The sequence below is a fragment of the Clytia hemisphaerica genome, unplaced genomic scaffold (genome assembly GCF_902728285.1).
Source record: "Clytia hemisphaerica strain Z4C2 unplaced genomic scaffold, Clytia hemisphaerica genome assembly, whole genome shotgun sequence".
Taxonomy (NCBI): domain Eukaryota; kingdom Metazoa; phylum Cnidaria; class Hydrozoa; order Leptothecata; family Clytiidae; genus Clytia; species Clytia hemisphaerica.
In genome coordinates, this window is record NW_027103372.1 from 453,757 (window position 1) to 474,162 (window position 20,406).

The 20,406-nt window shown below is 35.3% G+C and overlaps 1 protein-coding gene across 10 annotated transcripts in view; it reads right to left on the reverse strand.

Annotated features, from left to right (window-relative positions):
* Nucleotides 1-20,406, reverse strand: part of LOC136823369 (uncharacterized) — a 40,282-nt gene that overhangs the window by 5,065 nt on the left and 14,811 nt on the right. For 6 of the 10 annotated variants that reach the window (XM_067079553.1, XM_067079604.1, XM_067079544.1 and 3 more), the window contains 21 exons: nucleotides 14,821-14,927; nucleotides 14,360-14,525; nucleotides 13,789-13,886; nucleotides 13,566-13,665; nucleotides 12,750-12,873; nucleotides 12,299-12,458; nucleotides 11,742-11,777; nucleotides 11,437-11,510; nucleotides 10,832-11,042; nucleotides 10,338-10,494; nucleotides 8,498-8,580; nucleotides 7,975-8,175; nucleotides 7,269-7,626; nucleotides 6,929-6,997; nucleotides 5,645-6,364; nucleotides 3,688-5,072; nucleotides 3,300-3,461; nucleotides 2,536-2,710; nucleotides 2,169-2,317; nucleotides 1,550-1,824; nucleotides 324-563 (listed from right to left, as the gene is read on the reverse strand). In XM_067079553.1, coding sequence (XP_066935654.1) covers nucleotides 324-563; nucleotides 1,550-1,824; nucleotides 2,169-2,317; nucleotides 2,536-2,710; nucleotides 3,300-3,461; nucleotides 3,688-5,072; nucleotides 5,645-6,364; nucleotides 6,929-6,997; nucleotides 7,269-7,626; nucleotides 7,975-8,175; nucleotides 8,498-8,580; nucleotides 10,338-10,494; nucleotides 10,832-11,042; nucleotides 11,437-11,510; nucleotides 11,742-11,777; nucleotides 12,299-12,458; nucleotides 12,750-12,873; nucleotides 13,566-13,665; nucleotides 13,789-13,886; nucleotides 14,360-14,525; nucleotides 14,821-14,927 — 5,050 coding nt within the window. Of the gene's footprint in view, nucleotides 1-323; nucleotides 564-1,549; nucleotides 1,825-2,168; nucleotides 2,318-2,535; nucleotides 2,711-3,299; nucleotides 3,462-3,687; nucleotides 5,073-5,644; nucleotides 6,365-6,928; nucleotides 6,998-7,268; nucleotides 7,627-7,974; nucleotides 8,176-8,497; nucleotides 8,581-10,337; nucleotides 10,495-10,831; nucleotides 11,043-11,436; nucleotides 11,511-11,741; nucleotides 11,778-12,298; nucleotides 12,459-12,749; nucleotides 12,874-13,565; nucleotides 13,666-13,788; nucleotides 13,887-14,359; nucleotides 14,526-14,820; nucleotides 14,928-15,135; nucleotides 15,173-16,396; nucleotides 16,480-17,848; nucleotides 17,954-18,651; nucleotides 19,186-20,406 lie in introns of those variants that run through there. The other 4 variants (XM_067079560.1, XM_067079598.1, XM_067079593.1 and 1 more) reach the window with 4 other exon arrangements.

Below are 20,406 nucleotides of genomic sequence, written 5' to 3' on the forward strand. Positions count from 1 at the left end.
AAAGGACAATCTAATTCCTACGAGTTCGACCAAAAATAACGATTTCTAACTCAAACTGGGCATTACAGGAGGGCTTCGCCCTCCTATATAGCCCATGTCGTATATATACGACATCGGCACTTAAAGGGTTAACAGGGTAAAGAAAATGCACAAAAATGTCCAGATTTCACTGAAAGATGCTGAAAAAAAAGTTTTTGGTCATCATCCAACTGACTTTTAAAATTCAAGAACTCTTAACAAAAGATGCACTAAAAACACGAATATTATGAAATAGGCTAATATGTGTATGACATGTATGACAAATATTAGACAATAAAAAATACCTCCGCTGACTCTCGACCATACAATGTTCAGATTTCAATTGTGAGATTTCAAGTTCAGCCATCAACAAACGATCCTTCAGTGTTTTTGTTTGCTGATCTTTAGAGAGATGTTCTTCACTCAATCTCTCTTTTTCACGTTGTAATTCTTGCACTTGTTGTTGAGCTCGCTCCAAATCGTCTTGGTTGGTGCTTTGTTGCATGTTCAGATTCAAATTCTGTGTTTCTGCTGAACATAATTGTCTGTAGGTGAAAAGTTTAAAATTTGGTTAACACCAAGAACAAGCGATTTAGGGGTTGATTCGTTCATCAACTAAAATAAAGTGATGAACGAATCAACCCCTAAATCTCTTGTTCTTGGTGTTAACCAAATTTGGCATTGTCGTAAAATATGTATTCTTTACTTGAACTCAGATACATGCTTGAAATAGATATTTCAAATTATAACAAGTGATAGTTTTATGGACCTACCTGGTTATGCATTTAACACATATATAATTGATATCTACGTGAGTGTGACCATTAAACAATCATTCAGGACACAAATAGTGACGATCTACTCAAATTTGTCGTTGGTTTCTTATAAAAAAACGTTTAGAAACCAAAATTTTATGCTCTTGAAATATTCTTTCACATTCAAGACTTCGTGCTTATAAAAAAATATCGAATTTGGTCAGTTTTTCTATAAAAACACGCCAAGCAGCCAAAATTTCATGTCTAAACACACATATTCTTCAAAAGTAAGCCCTCATGGGCAAAAAAACATCTATCTCATGAAATAATTGAGTAATTTGACTAAGAACATTGATGTATGCTTATTAATAGTGATTCTTATAGATAAAGATGCGTTTTTGAGCTGAAAAATTCGTTTTTTTACCTACTTTCATGCAAAAAATCAGAAAAAATTAATGATTCAATTTTTCACAAAGTTCAAAAAACCCGTTTTTTAGCCGTTTTTAGCCGTTTTTTGGCCCAAATTAGCCCCCCAAATTTTTTTTTTTGAAAATCGGGCTCCGTCACATTCGAGGGTTTATAGTTACAGATCTTTGTCCAAAAAGTGGGTAACGAATGGAAGGACGGACGGACAGAGGTTAATTTATAGGACCTCCACCGGGGTAGGCCTAAAAAGGGCGCACGCCCTCTAAAGAGCATCACGATTAATATCCTGAAAATAATATAGTTTCCTCAAATCTCTTGAAAGCATCGTGAGTAAAATGTGAAATCCTTACCTGAGAAGAAGTTTGGTCTCTTCAGTTGCTGATTCTAGGTCTTGTTCCTGCTTACCAAACTCTGCTTCCAAGTCTTGTAGCTCAGATTCCAGTTTACTATTCTCATCCAAAATAATGACAATATCACGATGTAGCTCTGAATTCTGTTTCTTTAGAAATTCAACTTCAGCTTCGAGTTGTATTCGCTCGCGAACGAGTTCTTCAATTTGTTGTTGTAGTTTATCGATGTGTTGTCGATAGTTGGCTTTTTCTTGTTCAAGTCTTGAACTCTTCTCCTTGAAAGAAAACAAAGACCGAGGGTTTTTTTACAAACTACCAGATTTTAACAGAATTAACAGCTTTTTGGGAATATGTTAATTTTATTTTAATTTAGTGAAGGGATTTATTAGGTTAGATTCCTACGTTTCGAGCGTAAAATTCCTACTCTTCTAAGACTGGAGTTGTCTATCGTGTAGACTAGGGGTTTGTATCCTTTCTAACTAAAATCAACAAGTCTTCTAATCATTTGGTATTTTTAATTTTGTATTTTACGGGAAAAGTTATATAATTTTGCGAATGGAATCTGAATACAGAGACAGCTTTTCTAATTAGGACAACATGTTTAGTCAATGGGACTCACCACACTGTCTTTTTCCAGTGTTTCGTTCTTATGACCAAGCGAGATGAGTTGAACTTCAATCAGTTTCATTTTCTCTTCGATATGTATCTTCTCTTGTTTCACTTTCAAAACTTGTGTCTTCAACCGACAAATATTGTCGAACAACGAGCCTGGAAAAGTATAGTTGACCATAAGCAAGGGGGGAGGTAAAATCTTGAGTTATAAGGATATTCTCACTCATCGAAATGAATTGGTCATCATAACAGAATTTCTTTGTGTGAGTGTGAGTCCTTCTAAACAGCTATAATACAGTCACTCTCGAAAAACCTACAAACCAAAGACTTTCATCATCAAAAACTCTTCTCTTAGAAATACATAATCAACGAACCTGTTTGAGACAAGTTTTCTTTGCTGTCAACTTGAAGTAATTTTTCAATCTCTTCTCTTTCATCTTTCAAACATTCAGCATCTAAGACAACCGCTTCCAATTCTCTCTTCAACTCGTTGATCGTGCTGCGCAATGACGAATTTGCCATCTTCAGTTCTTTCACTTTCTCTAATGCCTGAAAATTGATGAAATTAAAATTTGAGAAAAATGAAGAGTAGCGCAACCTTTACGTTAACCTAAAACTTAATAAACAGACAGAAGAATAAATGTGGATATGCGGTTAAATCGCTGATCTGATATCAGGCAGCAGAACTGGTAGACGATGCTATCTTCCGTTAGAGAAAACACGGGAAAATATAAATGCGCATAGTCAGGGACTCAGAAAAAGGGGCGGTAGAGTTTGGAACAAACGTCCGCCACTGCTTACTCCGCCCCGGGCTAACCACCGTTTTAAAATTTATCCCGCATCCTAAACTAGTCCCATGCAGTCACCCATTCATCCTTGTAGCAATATAGAATTAGAAACTGTCGTCATATACAATCAGTAGGTGAATTGACATCCTAGTTCAATAATGAACAATATCAGGTTATCAGACCTAATGACCATTCTTTTGCACATGAAATATTCATGTAACGCGAATATTTAGCGATAATTGAGAAAAAAATCAGTTATTTCTCATTTTAAGAGAACGAAATTTTGAACTAATGGCCTTAGAAAGTTTCAAGTGTCTTAAATGTTTCAGAACCAAAATACACCATATTACCTCTGCATCACTTTCGTTTTCGGCAATATTGTGAAGAGCTTTTTCCAGTGTATTGAATTTCTCGTGTAAGAAGACAAGTTGCTTAGTCAGTAGATCTTCTTCTTGATGGCACACATCCACTTGTTGTGAAAGCGAAACGTTCTCTGTCTCCAAATTTGATAGCTAAAATGTTGAATGATAAAAAAAATTTATCATTCCAGAAAATAATGAATGAGGAAAATTGTTCTTATAGTCTTACTATACACAAATTGCAACAACATGAGATTCCAAGTAATGCATGTAAAGCAAATTGCGAGTTTTTCAGAAAATTGGAAAAAGTAGAGCGCAAACAACATTTGTTTCATTCTATCATCGTGGAAGAGAGTAAAAAAAGGAATGCAATCTGTACCTTATCATGCAACAAGAATTCGTTATCATTGGCGTTCTTTACTTTCTTTTTAAGGTCTGTGATCTTGGTATTCATTTCTTCTACCATAGACCTCGTAGAATTCAAATCACCATCCACTTTCTCAAACTCCATTCTTATATGTTTATTCTCGTTCGTCAGTATCACAGCCTCGTTTTGAAGAACATTCACGCTTTCTTTTAAGGTGGCGTGATCTACTTCTAAAACACGATTCTGTTCGGTGACGCTATCCAGTTGATGTTGTAGTTCAGTGGTGAATTTATGAGCCATAGTAACGACTCCTTTTAATTCATCTCTCTCTTTTTCAAGAATAGCTCTCGATTCCGAAGCTTTATTGAGCTTGGTTTCTAGGCTAGATTTTTCGTCCGCTAGCGTGGAAAGAAGTGTCTGAATTTTAGACGTATCATCCTCTAGAAATTTTAACTCATCCGTGAGCTTTGTATTTCTTTCTCTGGTCGTTATCAGTTCTTTTTGAATATCTTCCTTTTCTGCCATAAAGAAAGCTAATCGTCTTTGTAAGTCTAACACTTTGCCTTCCACTTCAGATACCTCACCTGAGTGTACACTTCTCCGCGCAAGCATGCCATGCATAGAAGCGGCCGATTTTAGATTTTTAGTCCTGTTATCAGGTGTGGAGGCTTTTGTAGGTTGACTTTGAGAGCGACGTGCTGAGTTTTCCGATTCATCATGTTTGTTTTCAAAGCGTTTTAACTGTTTCACAAGTTTATCTTTTTCAGTACATATTTTATTGAAATCGAGTTCCATTCGGTTGTATTTCTCTTTAAAATGCACAAGATTTTCGACCAATCGATCTTTTTCGATACTAAACATCGACGCGATTCGATCTTCGTTTTTCTGCAACATTTTCAAATCACATTTCATTTTATCGACATGTTGTAGTTCATTTTTCAATTTGATATTTTCACTTTTCAAGTTATTGACATCCCTTTCTAGTTTTGCTTTGTCATTTTTCAGACTGGATATTTCACGTTGTAGCCTCTTTTCCTCCTGTTTATAAGACACAACATCATCCTGCAAAGAGTCTTTTTGTGATTTCAGCGCGTTGTACGCTCGTTCGGTATTGCTCTTATCGGCCCGTGATACGGAAATCTCCCGTTGCGTACGACGTCGTTCAACACGTAACGTACTCATTTCCTGACGTAGTGAATTCAACTCTTTATTGAATTTGTCTTTTTCATTTCGAATACTGACTATAAGTCGATCCTCCTTGTTTTTCAAGGCCACAATATCTTTCTTATAATCCGCAGCCTGTGCTTCAAGTGTGGATAGAGCTTCTTCCAGCATTTTGACGTCTTCACGATACTTTCCGATCTCATCCTCAAGGTAGGCTTTATCTTCTTCCAGAGCTGAAAGAAAGGAGAATAAGTTTAAGATAAACATCGCCAACCTTCGATAAACTCAATGCTTATCAGTCATCTATCAGAGTATGTTCTTTCAGTTTTTGACATGTAGGAAGGGATTTATAGAAAAAGTGTATAATATGTTGGTTTTAGTTTATAAAACAAGTGTTTACTTTTCGCGATAATGTGCGAATCAAGACTAAGTTGTATACTAATATAAAACATGTTTAAACCACTCTCCCCGGCAAAGTGCCATACATGATATTCGAAGATTTAATCTAAATTACACTTGGCCTCTCAGAAGCCTTTTTTTTTACAAATTCTAAAGTTTGCTACTTATTTCACAGCGACGATTGGGAAAACTCCCAGTAAGTATTTTCTTATAAAAGAAATTTGGCAAGATATAAAGATCCTAATCATTACAGAGGAGCGGTTATGTTTGTTTACAAAGAAAATCTCATTTCATCCTGTCCACTGATGATATGTGCGGTGAAACCCTTGAAAGGGTATTTTTATTTAAAAAAAAAAGTTAAAGATACAACCATCACCCCAAAACGTAGCCCTGAACACCAACTTACCATTGAGTTCATTCTCCAGCAAACTATTTTCTTCTTTACAGCACGACCATTCTGTTTCCAAAATAATATTTCGATCTCTCAGGTCCTCCAGCTCCTCCTCGATGTGTCTCTTATCCTCCACATCACGCGTACGCTCCTTCTCTAGCATATTGATCTCCTCTTTGAGTGTGGCTACTAAGCTATCCAAAGCAACTTTCTCATTTTTTAAGTCCACCATTGCACGCTCTTTACGCGCGTTATTGTTTTCACTGTCTTTTAGACAAGCTTCAAGACCCTCTTTTTTCTTGTCAATTTCTGTGATACGATTTTCCAAAAGATCCTTCTCTCGTTCCATAGCAGATAGTTGTTCACCCATTGTCTCATTTTTACTCTCAAACGAATGTAGCTTATTTTCCAAGCTCTCTTTTAGCTCGCGTATAGCTTTAAGTTCTAATTCGACATCTTTTAACTTCTCTTCAGACATAATGGATTCCTCTTGAAGAGAATATAACTCATCTTGTAATTTATCGCGCGCTGTTCTTTCACTTGTTAGTTCTTCTAAAAGTCTCTTGACATCACTTCCTGTGCCAGCGGGGAGGGAGGTCCAGCCTTCCATCAAATCACCAACTTGTGCACGAAGTAAAATCATACTACTTAGTAAGGATTTATCCATCAGGAGATAATATAAAGTACTTTCCAATGATTGGACATCGTCGTACGAATCGAACGTTGAGAGAAGATCTGTAGTTGAAAGAAAAAATAGTATTAGGGATAGGTTGCGTTGTCACCAAAAGCGTCAGATTTTACAGAAAAATCCGGCTTTTTAATTGTATCTAGTCACAACATTTCAGCCTTGGAAATGGTTAAAAAAGAAGGATGCAGCCCCTGGACGAATATACAGATCAGTAATTCGGGTCAGCTAACTGAAGTATGCCGTATCATGAACACCCGTAGTTATAAAGCACGTAATGGATTTAATACTAGAGTACCATGTGTCATGGGCCCCGGGGGGGTCCATGCCCCCCCCCCCACTTTTTGGTAGACCATGTCATACGTTTTTAAGAGTTACTATTTTAAGCTGGTTTGAGACCAAATCAAACCACAAAAACTATTATTCTCCCCAAATAGATATCGTTTGTTGTTGGCCCCCTCACTCAAAAAGGCTCGCCGGGGCCCATGTGTGTCATATTGATAAGGTTCAATATACGAAATCAACTTATTCTGGAAATGACAACACTCCATCCAGAAAAGGACAATTTTTGAACAACCATGCGTTCTGTCGATGGTCACTAGAAAAACAACTACCTTTCTGTTGGTCCAGAACTGATACAACGTCATCCAAAGTGTTCAATGAAGCAATGCTTTTACCGGAATCTGTTGAAAGAAAAAAATATACATTATGCCATAACCCATATCTCAATGATAGAACAAATGTCCACGAATGGAATGGTCTCGCCGGATCCGTTGGTTTTCCAACGGTTTTAGTGGCTGGTCAGAAGACGACACGAGAGCGACTGTATTCACTTCAAACTCATGATTATGCCATAATAAAATAAATCTACGCCCCTCAACAAGCCTGCACCTGTAAAGTCTACATTAGTTGAGCACATGATTTTTATGTAAATCAAGACATTGTTTCCCTCACCTTGTAAAGAGGCTTCGAAAGTATCCTTCAAGTGACGTAATGCTTTATCGTTGACCGTTTCTCGAAGTTGGATCATCGTATTTACGACACGTTTCAAACGCTCACTCACAGTCTTCGTGTCTTGTGCGAACGATTTCTCTGTCCCAGTCTCTTGTGAATTTGCTTTATTGATTTGCGCATGCTCGAGAAATGACGCAACCGGTTCCAATGTGTTTGGCATGACGTCATTAGGTGTACCTTGATCCAAGTAATCAGGGCTGGTCACAACAGATGAGTGACCGCTACTTGATTGGTTTGAATAGTTTCGTTTGTTAGAAGACCGAGCTGGTGCTCGATCGCGTACGTAGTCTCGCAACAGCTGAAAAGAGATTGGTGATTTACTATAAAATATACAACTCTATTGAATCTGTTATTGCGTATGACTGAGACTGACGCCTTCCGTTTGATAATAGTCTAGCATGCTATAGACGACTAATTCAGACACAGTAGAAAATAAGTAAAAGTAATGGAAGGAACACATTAGTAGTATAATCATACAAACTGATATTATTCCGTAAAAATCATGGTATTACCATACAACAACCATATCACTGTTTAGACGGATTATAAACGCCAGTCTGTTTGAAAATACAATTGTTTTTCTAAGCAAATATATACCCAATAAGTTCCAATATCCCTTTTAATATATAAAAGGAAGAGTACTTACCTCCAACAAACCTTCCATGCTTCTAAGCATCATATCTTGATTGTTTGCACTGAACAAGACAGCTTTCGTTGACATCATATCGTCGGTACCGTGAGATTGGGTGTGGTTTTGAAAGTTGTAAAAAAGTTGCAGTGTCATCAATTCTAATACAAGCAGTGAGCGTACTTGTGTGATATCGGTTTTCACACTCGGTGTGTTTTCCTGAAATAATATTTCAAATACTAATTTTTAGGGCGAGGGCGAGGGCGGGTACAGCAGTGGTCAGTTATTATAGATTTCTCTGATTGCATTTCAAGAAAATGTTTTTATTTGTACGTCTGATGATTGCCGTAAGGCATGAAACTTGAAGTAATGTACTTTTCTAACTTCGAAATTATGATATAAATATCTTCTTGAATCAAAACATAGACGTTCGATTGTGGCGTTGTATATCCAGATTTAGAACGTTCGATGAAAACTTTCAACAAAACTTAGCGGTAGAGTGACCATTTGACTGTACAATTCGAAAAGTTATCATTCTTACATTTGGCGAAATAGCTCTACGATGACCGATCTCTCCTTGCAATTGCGAAATGAATTCTTGTTTTTGAATGTCCCATTCTTGTTCTAAAAATTAAATGAAAATATTTTTCAGTCTTTATTCTGCGTACTTAATTGTAGATCAATAGAAAATCTAAAAGGGAGGAGGGGGGTTCAAAATTGATGGTAGAGAGTGTTTCTTTTAGCCGTCCTCCTTATAAGGAAATTGAAACTCTCCTGCATAAATTTTGAGCCCCCTCTCAGATTCGCCACTGTAGATATACGACGAACTACTTTTAAAAAGACTAAACTTACAACAACTATACATTATCTCTGAGATATCTCAGCAATAATATACAAGATTATTGGAGCTGAAGATTTCAGGTTTCAAGGCTCTTATTAATGTTAGATCCGTTTCGTTTTAAATGTGAGTGCGTAGGAACCCTTTTTGCGTAGGAAACTCTTTTTGTATCAGAAAGGAAAACAATTGATGTCAAAAGTATAACTTATCATTACTTATTCATGCCTTTCTTTTGTTAGAAAAAGGAGAAAATACCACAATCTTAACCAGAAAGATAAAGAGTGAAATAATGAAAGTAAAAAAAAAAGATTTCTCGGAAAGGGCTAATATACTTTTTGATAAATAACAAGATTGCTCACGGGAATTTTTTGAACCGCATTCCGCGCGATCGTGTTTAAACGCCCGCGCGTGTACGCTCTGTGAATTCTGTCTGCTGTATGGGTACTGTATGCAAGAAAAAGCTTCTCTTTTTAGTCTTTTGAGACTTTAAGGATATTGGAGAGTGTCCTAACCCCCCAGATAGAAATTCTAATTTCATAGGCACTAGCAGGGTTTACAGCCCGTTTGCTGAAGTCCCATTACAGAATTGGAATAAGTCAAGAAGAGTCAGTCTTCAACTAAAGAGTCCTAAAAATCTCGACGAATGTTCGGCTCCCGCATGTTTGAAATAATCTAAAATCATTTGTTTAAGAAATTAATACCTTGACAGGGTAAATAAAATTACACAGGTCATGGCAAATAAAAATATGGTATTATCAATTACCTTATCGGGGAAAACTTCGTCGGGAAAAAGTGACGAAATTTTGGCCAAGTGACGAATATTTTTCCCCGACGAAAATTTTCCCCGACGAAAATTTTCTCCGACGAAGTTTTCCCCGATAAGGTATTGTTACCTCCATAATATCATCTTTATCTATTGGCCGAGTGGATAAGGCGGTGAACTACTGGTAAAAGTGAGAGTGTCATTTTTGAGAGTTCGAATCCTATACGGTGCGTTGAAAATTGTGTTATTTTGTCAGCATTGACCAAACTTTTTCTGGTTTTATGAGCTCTCTGATATTTTTAAAAATTCCCGTTATATTTTTAAGAAACAAAAATTTTCTAAGTGGTGTCACCTCAGTGCAGTTTGACTCAAGTACAGTATTTCAAAATGGATCAGGTTGGTTAGCGGGTGGAGAGTCAAGAGTCATGACTTTCCCTTCTCTTGAAAGTCCAGTTTTCCAAAACTTTCAACAAAAAAATGCATAAAATCGACTTTCGTCCTTTTTCGTTATTTTACAAACACTTTTTTCAGGACCACAAGTGAAAAGAAAAGCAAAACTGACTGAATATGGTGCTAAAAAATGATTGACAGGTCTAAAAAATTATTGACAGGTGCAGGTTTGCTCGCCCGGGTTAGAAATTCCCGTGAGCAATCTCGTTATTTATCAGAATGTGCTAATATAGAAAGTAATAACATGCTAAAAAAAGGTACATAGAAACATAACCACTTTCCTAAAACATGAATAATTCAATAGGCTCGAAATAAATAACAAGTTTGTACCGAGGGTTTCAAGTTTAGCAGCAAGCGCTTCAGCCAACTTTTTGTAATCGACTTCATAGTTGACATGCGCGGTAACTTGAACTTTCATAGCACGTGATCCAAACAATAAACTGCATTTTGTCTCATGGGAATCTTTCACAGTTGGTGCAACACATACCTGATTGAGGAAAATTATGTATTTAATAACTTTAAAGAAAAGAAGCTGAATAGAAGACTAAAACGTATAAGAGGTGTTTTTAGAAGATGTACTACGCAGCAATAAACATAACAAACGACGCAGCACCGGTGAGCTTTATAAACCCTGACGGCAGTTTCTCAAGCAAACTCTTTGGTCAGACTTTTTTTGAAAGTAATAGATCTACTGTGCTTGGTCCAGGGTTTATAAAGATCAGTGCGCAGAACCTTAATCATTGTCCTTCAAAAGGGTAAGGGACTAAATCATGAGATTTTTTTCATCTAGAATATTCAAAGAGAAGAGTCAGCTGAAAGCTCACCACAAGACGGGTTTTACAATTCCCCGATAATCCCTCTTGTAGAAGTCGGGTTAAAGTAGAATTTCTGAACGGGACGTGTGTATTTCCTTCAGCTAAAGCTTGGATGACATTTCCGAGTTCCAACAAAGAGGAGTTGATATGCATAGCCTCTGATAGACGTTCACCACTAGCCTTGGTTTTCTTTATACGTTCGCTACCTGCTAAATCGCATCTACAAAAAGAAGAAAATAAAATACGATAGAATGGTGATCGGTATACATAAAATACACCAATGTCTCACAGCCCGGTTGAACTTCTTCCCTCAGTGGGGATATAAAATTTCTATTGAAACCCCGATTTCTATTGTTTCCAGCTCAAAATTAATTTCAATGAGAATAAAATTGAGAGGCAATTTCCAAGTGGGGTTCGATAGAAATGACAAATAACGCATATGTTCATCAGTAAAAATGAAAAAAGTGGTGCAACTTACTCATAGCGCGAGATCGGATGTTAAGACATAATTTCATCACGAAAATCTCTCATAAGAGATCTCACTAGTTCCAAATCCTTCTATTGGTTTCAAAATATACAGACCATGAATATTAGAATCAATGGTTTTGACTTACATATAGATTTTTCCACGGACTGAAGTGACTCCATCTTCGAGGTCAGTTAAGTTGCCAAGCACATCTTCATTTTCCTGTAAAATCAGATGGTCGAAATATTAAAGCTTCTAAAATACTAAATTACTGAAATATTAAAACTTCTAAATGAAAATTTCTGAAATGATCAAGTGTTTCAGGACTGAATGTGAATAAATATCTCTAATGCGACATCAATTCAGTTTAGAAATCAAATTCATTGGGAATATCAAAAAGAGATTCTGAGAATCAAATAATCATTGGAAATATTTTGAAGGAACTATCCTTACGTCATCATCGCCTCTCAGTGTTTCGAATGTATCGTTCTAGAATGTAAAGAATACAAAATTTAAAGTTAATTTACACAGGAATACTTTCTATTCCTCATCGTTTTCTTCAATTTAGTTAGTGAAGTTCCCTTTTTTGGGATTCAACCCCTGTAAGAAGCAAATGGAAAGTAGCACATAAGTCTTTCTGACGTCATAGGCTTTTCATCAAGACGGGAGCTATCATTTCTCAAAAACAGGCCTCTTGATTAACTGAGAAATGTAACACGAAAAACATAACACGAGAAATGTACATTTTAAAAATTCACGAAAACTTTAGTAGTAAAATTTCTTCTAAAACTAGAATTCGTGAAAGTGCTATCCCTGAAAATTTGCATCTTTAAAGTGTTTTATCGGTAGAGAATTCGTCCGTGAAAAATATCGCCAGTAAAAAAGATTCATTGGTAAAAGAATTTGCAACCAAGCGATTTTTCGTCAGAATTTTCTACTAAGGTATATAAAGTATACCCTAGAGAGTTATGGAAAATTTGGAGGCAGGGTATATATCTGGGCGGACTAACCATGCTTCCAGCGAAACTATCATGACCACTTTCTTCGTCATCTGAGAAATAGAAATCGGGAGTTTTCATTCCGTACGAAGATGGAGATGCCATTCGACTTGCTGGGTTGTCATTGCCAACACGTTCTTTCAAAATCTTCAGCTGGATGATGGCGTGAGATCTGAGAATGAAGATGAAAAGATAGTTCAAGGAAGTTAGTTCAAGTCTTATGTTTAGAATTTGGTGGTTACCAAAGAAACATGTAGATGAAAAGCAGGTTCCCATGTATTAGGTTTAGTGTGAAAGGTATTTCCATTTCAGAAAGATGCCCAGTTTAAAAAAGATTATGCTAGATTATTGAAGTTTCTGTTTCAAAGCAAAAACAGAAAACATCACTTAGCCTGAAGAAGAAGATGATTTTAAGCAAAAGAATCAACCATCCCAAATTGCTGAAGAAAAAAATGTCCCTTACCTGCTAGAGACACGATTCATTTTGGTTTCAGCGAACACTAAACGTTTCCGTCCAACTTTGAGAAGATTTAAAACTTCTTCGGGCGAGTGCACGACATATTCTGTCAAATTCTCAATGTAAACTCCTTAAAAATCAAAACAGAGTTGAAAGTAAGTAAAAATAACACCAAGAGAACACCTTCGAGACATAATACTTATTTATGTAATTTTGGGGTCTCGGATATGGTAGAAAATCAGTAAAAACCCTGAAGAACTCGATGTAATTTTTTTAATATTTGAATAGTTCGTGACATCATTCTTTTAATTTACAAATCACTTTTCTAGAAAATTCCCTCCGAAATTTCATATTTCTGAATTATTTAAAAGGTACAATGGATCGAACCGCTCCCTGAATAATAAGCTGGAAAGATGAGTTTAAACTCATTTTTTGGGGTCCAGTTTTGTTTTGTCATGTCAGTTCTTGACCATAAAACTATTTGTCTGGTCTTATTTACTTTCCACTTTCTAAAAACACGGTGGTTCTAAGACAGAAAAGCGAACCTATTTCGAACGAAGAAATCAACACTGAAAGCTCATGTTTGTCTTAGCACTAGTTTAGACAGACAACTTTCTGCCCTGCCTATTTTAGTTGTTAGAGTAGGCAGTTGAAATCTTTGCTTGGAAAAGTTTGAAATAAGACAATGCATTGACGTCAAAAACGGACCATTCCTTGAGTTTAGACGGCCAACTTTCTGCCCACTTAAATTCACTATTAATGTTCACGACAATAAAAATAGACAGTGTCAAAGATGGACCGTCTATACTAAAGCTTACTCACCTTTTTTGGGGTGTTCACGAAGCGATAGTTCGACAGTCCTTGTCTCGTTCAAGAGATCGTAAATCTTCTCTTGATAAATTTGCATGTACGAGCATGTCACCTGTGAGCAGGGTATAAAGAAACAAAATATTACTAACTAGGAAAAACTTGTGAACACTCTGTACAGTGAAAAGAAGAATCTATTCGTTTGGTATTTAAGCATAGAGGATAGAGAGAAACATACCATATATCGATGTCGTTGATCACAATTGATGACTTTGAAGCACTGGTACATAACACGTACTGACATCCCATCATTTGACATCAATGAATACGTTTTACCTGCAAAAGAATGGAGAGATCTTATTGGACAGTTCACTGAACATGAAATTGCACGTGGTCTATGAGGTGTAAATCAATGATACAATATTTCTTATGATAAAGAAAGGAGGTGTGCCTCTATACTGAGAAGGTAGAACATACAAAATTTGCACTCGTGTGGCACCGAAAGGGGAGAAAGACTTTCTTTCGTCGATTGAAAAATATGCAAGCAAATATCCTTTAAAAATTAATTTTCCTTGCTCATTCACAAAAGAAAACAGACTAAAGAATATAAAAAACACATGAAATAACGAGTACAGTTGCGCCATCGAAAGGAAGTATCTTTTAGAATACAGAACACCTTCCAGTAAAAAAGGGTACTTCGTGTTTTAGGGAAGGTTCCAATACAGTAGAGTCCAATACAAAACACTGACAGGCATAATATTTTAGTTGAAGGGATAAGGCTTCTAGAGAGAAGTTAATTTTTTTCGTACCTGTTCCGGTTTGACCATAACACATGAGAATTCCATTAAAGCCACTGAGTGCAGAATAGACCAGAGGTTCAGCCACGTTTTTGTACACTTCTTTATTGTTAGCATGGTCAGGAAGGACGCCATCGAATTGAAAAAGTTGGTCTTTCTTACCGTCGAATAGATTGATCTGTAATTAAAGAGTATTAAGTGTTAAACTTTCACAGAAAAATTGAGGTGTGGTTGATCAGATCTAACTTATTTTCCAGAGTTAACTTAGCAGAGCAGACAATGTGATAAGAAATTATCTGAGATGGTACGGATGACTTAAATTTCACAGTTTTAGGAAGACAGCATTTGCAGTAAAAACAACATATGACATTGATGCGTAACCAGAAACTTCTTCCTTCTAGTAGAAAACAGAGTCGAATAGTGTCAAGACATCAAGACTAATTGTTGCCAAAGAAATAATCTACAAGATTTACCTGTTTGTTTTCGTCATCCGCGATGGTCACGGCAAGCGGGTGTTTATTGAGATCTTCCGATTCGTTGAGCGGTCGTAAACGGACAAAAACCTGGACACGACCAGGGTCTAAAAAAGAAATAGAAATAATAAAGTTCATGTTTCTACCTCATTGAGGCCCAGTTGCATCAAAGTTCACTTGATCAGCCTTTAGGTATCCTTTAGCCATACTATACTACGCACTAAGGTACAGGATTTGTTGTATGGGAAATGGGAATCAGCTGGAAAGAGAAATCCAAGTAGTATAAAAAGGGCTTCAAAACGGTAAAATGATCACCTCGGTTTAATTTGCAATGCATTACAACAAATCAAAAGAAATCTAATTGGTTAATACGAAGTGTAAACCAATGTGTCAGAGAAATGAGCCAAATTTATAGTGTTTAAAAATGAAATTTAAATTCATATCTTTCCATGTTTCACAAAAACATAAAGGAAATTCTTCGCCATGTGAAAATAAGGAGAATTTCAAAAGGTCAATATTGTCATCAAAATTATCAAAAATTTCAGAGAAATATTTTGTAAATAGGGGATCTAAAAATGGAGGTTTTGTTAATAAAACCGTTCTGAGTGAAGTTGTTACGTCAGGTTTTGAAAGGTTAAAATCTCAAATACACCATTTAATGAAGCAAATCCCTAAAATTCCGTTTTTGATCTGACACAAAAATTTCTAATTCTATGATATTTACATCATATGAACAAACATATCGAAAATCTGATAGCCTTAACGAAAGTTTCAGACTGACAAAAAAAAGCTTCTTGGATTACATTCAAACAATGACGTCATCAAATAAATTTATTTCGTAATATGAATTTATGACATTTTAGTAGGAAATGAAAGTTCGACGCTGGATTAAGTTATGTTTTGCACAAACAATCTAAATTTTGAATTATGAGGAAATGATAAACAATCGAAAAATCAAGAGTTTGTCAATCACTTTAAAGACACTTGATCCTTCTAGAAGTACAGAATCATTGTAAAACCTGGAAAAACTCACATGGGAAATATTAGAAGTTTGAAAAAAAGGCTAAAAATACTTTAAAAAGGGAATGTCAGATTTTAATCAAACATTCAAAATTCTGATCAATCGAAAAAATGATCGGATTAACTTGATCGGATTAAATCTCCTTTAGATAAAAGTTGACAATTCATCGGTGCGACAATCATACCCTCTTCATGCAACTAAATGGCCCCATTTTTTTAATACCTCATAAATTCGACAAAGTACTAATTCCTATTAATTACTTAATGAAATCTGATTAACAAAACGCTATTATAATTTGACGATAAGGACGTCACTAACTTTTGGATACCCTCCATTGCTTTGGAAACTATATCCAAGAAAAAAAGAAACAGGTTTTAAGGTTTCTTTTTTAATTGTAAAGAAAATTTAGAGTGGATCTTGAAAGTGAAAACTTTTAACATCAAAAATGCTTTAGTGTTTAGAATCAATCAGAAATATTTTAAATTATCTATCATCGTAATGGGGTTGGCATCATTACGTCAGACAATCAAACCATGAAAAGATGCGCCATCTTACCTGCTTTCATGGTGAACTGTGAACCGTCTCAGGCGTACTGAGGATCACTCAAAACATCTTTTTTATTCCTTTTTACGAAATCATACATGGAAAGAAAAATCTCATAACCTCTGTTTCAACATCTCAATAATACCGTCATTCAGAAATTTTAATTTAGCAGCTCCTAACCTTCTTTTGAATTCTCATGTAATTTGACTTTGGATGCAATATAAGACAATCCTACAGCTCTGTATGAAATCATGGTAAACAGATTAACTTTTATTTTAAGAAGAAAGACGTCATCGAAAATTATTCCCACTTAACTTAACTCTCTCATTGATTTGATGAAATCAGTGTCCGTCAAAGTGAGTCGGACATGCTTGATCTCCCTACAACGTGGTTAGAATGTCTTACATTATGCAATGTGTGTAGATGGTACTACAAAACAAAGACTCTCTAGAACCCAATCTATATTCGTCTTTTTATTAGAACAATTTATAAGAATAATGAGGCTCAAAAACGTTTAAAAAAGAACAATTCAAGAACAACCCTGTCTCTGAAAAATGATTTCATGGTTCGGATTAGTAAAAATAGGTTAGCTCATAAAACCTCAAATTTGGCTTAAAGAGAACGATTGCTGGCTAAAAAAATTGCGGGTCGTCATCTCTCAAAATAATTAACTGGTTTTTATGAAAAAATAGTGTGCTAAAAGCTACCACAGCTAAATCATTCCATATTTCTTTTATTTCATCTCTTAACGAAAATCTCCGAGCAAAAATAACAAAAAGACCAGGACAAGCTAGACTACCCTAATTTTTTAATTCATAAACGAGACATAAACCCAAATTATCAAAAAACGCATCTCGAACATCAAACAAATTCGAAAGTATACACAAACTGATAAAAAACAAATCGATTGATTGATATCGTCGTTCTAAACATTGCAATCTAGTATGATCATATCAGTTTTTTTGAATCTATCTTTTTTTCCCATTAATTAGGAGATAATTTCGAAGCAATTAAGAAAACAGCAAGACAACTCAATAATAATTATGGCAAGGGAAAATAGTTAATGAGATGTGTTGAGTGTTTAGGTGGGCCCAATATTGGCCTGGCCAATGAATGGTTGATAGATAAGTACCATCATTAATTTGAGAGGAACCAAAGAAGACTAATATGATACTTCTCCTACGAAAAGCATTTAAATCGTCGAAAAAATGCTTAAAAATGCTCAAAAACAGAGCATGATTCTCGTAATTAATAATCCTCTCTCTAAATTGAACCAATAGCTCCCTCAGTTTAGGTCTTACAGAAATTTATATATAATTCAAAAATTTGTATAAGATGAAAGTCTTCGTAACTCAAAGATTGAATTAGAAATCTGTTGACCGATTGTTGACTGTTAGTACTTGAATAAGTTTCATTTTGAAATACTTTAAAATAGCACGAAGGTAGTGAAATGAAATTTCTTACACATCTCTTGTTAACTCTTGATTGTTGTTGAAATCAATCTTCAAAACAACAAATTCACATACAACATTTAATACCACTACTTCATCCCAAGCACCCACCACACATAACAGATTAAAAACACACTGAAAACATTACAACAAATCTCTGTGTATCCACTTTCGAACACAACAAAACACAAACGTTCAGCGTAGTATCTAATTACAAACAAAAAGAAACTCGATGTCATTCCAGACACCATGTCAAAACTGTCGAATTTCCTGAACCAATCATTTTATAAACTCTTCAATTGTATTTTACTGTATACAATTAATGAATGCCACCATACAACCCTAAGGAAAACTGCGCTTTGAAACCGTTAGCTATTTAAATAGTTAGATATTAGATTTTAACCAAACTTCTATTTTCAAAGAGAAATACGAAATTAAGAAATTCTAAGCACATTTTTTTGAAACCATGACAACATACCTGGAGCCAAACACAATAATTGTTTTGAACTCATAATTTATTTGTTGATGAAATTTTCGTATTGAAATTATTAATACCATATGAAGAAGCAAAACTCTCATTTATGTAAAGTTTCAAATTCAAAACCAAGCATTTGCACTCTTAAACTTCAAAAGACCTTCTATTTCAGATGTATAATAGTCATAGAAGGTAGTCCCCAGGTAGTCTGAATCGCAGACCTCTATAGATTTAATTCCTATATTTCTATAAGAAACTCTTTCAATGTTTTCTATGTCCCACCATATAGGAACCCTGTTAAATGAACGTTCTTTTATTTTGTCATTTTTTGAAATCCTTACCTTTGCCATCCATGAGGGTGTGTTTTGGGAAGGGTGAGACTGCGCTTCCCCTACTGCTTCTGTTACTTTTGTTACTCTTGGTACTTTCCCTACTGACACCACGGTAAATACTCTCACTCCTTGACACTGGTACCGTCATTGAATGACTGGATGTGGTGCTGGTTGCAATTTTAGGTGACGCACTGTTTCGTTTCTCATTTATACTTTTGATCTTCTTTAGGTTAGTTTTCTTGACGTATAAGGGCCGTCGACCAAACAATAAAGACTTTTTGGTGGTCGGTGCGTCCCCTTGTTTGTTGTCTTTCTGTTTGATTTTTTCGGAATCCATCATTCTATCCGAAGAGGAACTCCTTTTTCTTCAAATCAATCAACCAAACGATAATAGATAAAACATTTGCCCAAAAAGTCCTTTTTTTGAGCTTTTGGAATCTATCCAGCCTTTATTCAGTTATACCGTATTTATGTCCCCTCATAATATTCTTTCTATTTTTCTCGATTCGTGTCGTCTTAATTTTCTGAATTCTCTTATCTTATTGAAAAACAAAATGAATAGAAGAAGAGAATAATTCATAAGAAGAAAATGAAGAAAATATTCGAAAAAGACAAAACCAAAAGTTATGCTTCCATATGACCTTTATTTTGGAGAAACTCCGTAAAGACTTTACTACCATTTTAAAGAATATTTCTGGAGTATTGGCCAAGAAGCAAGTAAGAAAATGAAGAAGTCAATATTTTTCGGGAAAAAAAAAGAAAATTAAAAACAATCAATACACAAAAGTTTTCACTGCGAAATCTTATCATCAACCAGCAGATGTTTTTAGGGGGTTGAAAAAAGAAAGAAATAAAGTTCCTTCCCACCTCTATTTTCGCTCTCACAAACTGAGAAAGGATGGGAAAATGAACTTCTTTATCAAAGGGTTTAAAGCCACAACCTCTGGACAGGACAAACTTTCAGTTCGATAAAGAAACTTTTAAGGGGTTAATACTTCAGAAAGGTAAATAAAAAAACCAAAATCCAGATGCACTTCTAGATGCACATTGTTGGGACGATAAGAATTTTGTTTTTTTCATGTTTTTCATAAGAAAATTTTGATCAGAACACAATTTCTGCCACAACCTAAGAACAACTCAGATTTCAGAACTGGCTGAGGGAATGTTGGTTTTTTCAAGCTCTTTAAGCTAAAAATTGAAGGAAGTAAACAATAAAAGTCATTTGAAAAATCGAACGTAAAAATCAGGAAAAAAAAGAAGAGCTGGTGTTCAGCCATAATTGACCAGATCTTAAAAAGCGGTTATTTGAAAAGTCTACGAGGATAATGAAGTAATCCATCATAACAACAAAAAGCAAGTTTACTGAAGTCTGGATTAAAAGTCAAAGCAAGAGCAATGAAAAGTTGAAAGAACGCACGTACACAACAAAACCATGCTACAGTATTGAAACTCTAGTAACATTGAGCATCAAAACAAAAAGCACGTGAAAAGTGTTCACTGAAAATCAAGTAACAGACAAAAAGAGCACACATGTGTCATCATAATCACACGTTTTCATGTAACACAATACACTTTATAAACGATGACAAAAATCGATAGATCGACTCAACACTTCATAAACCATGAAAATTGTTTTGTCATAATTCATATTTTAACTCTATAACATCTTAAACATGAAACAGACACAACTGTTGTGGCAGTTACATCTCCTTCAATCAAAAAGCTCAAAAAGTTTGATACCATATCAAGCAATAAGTTGAGACT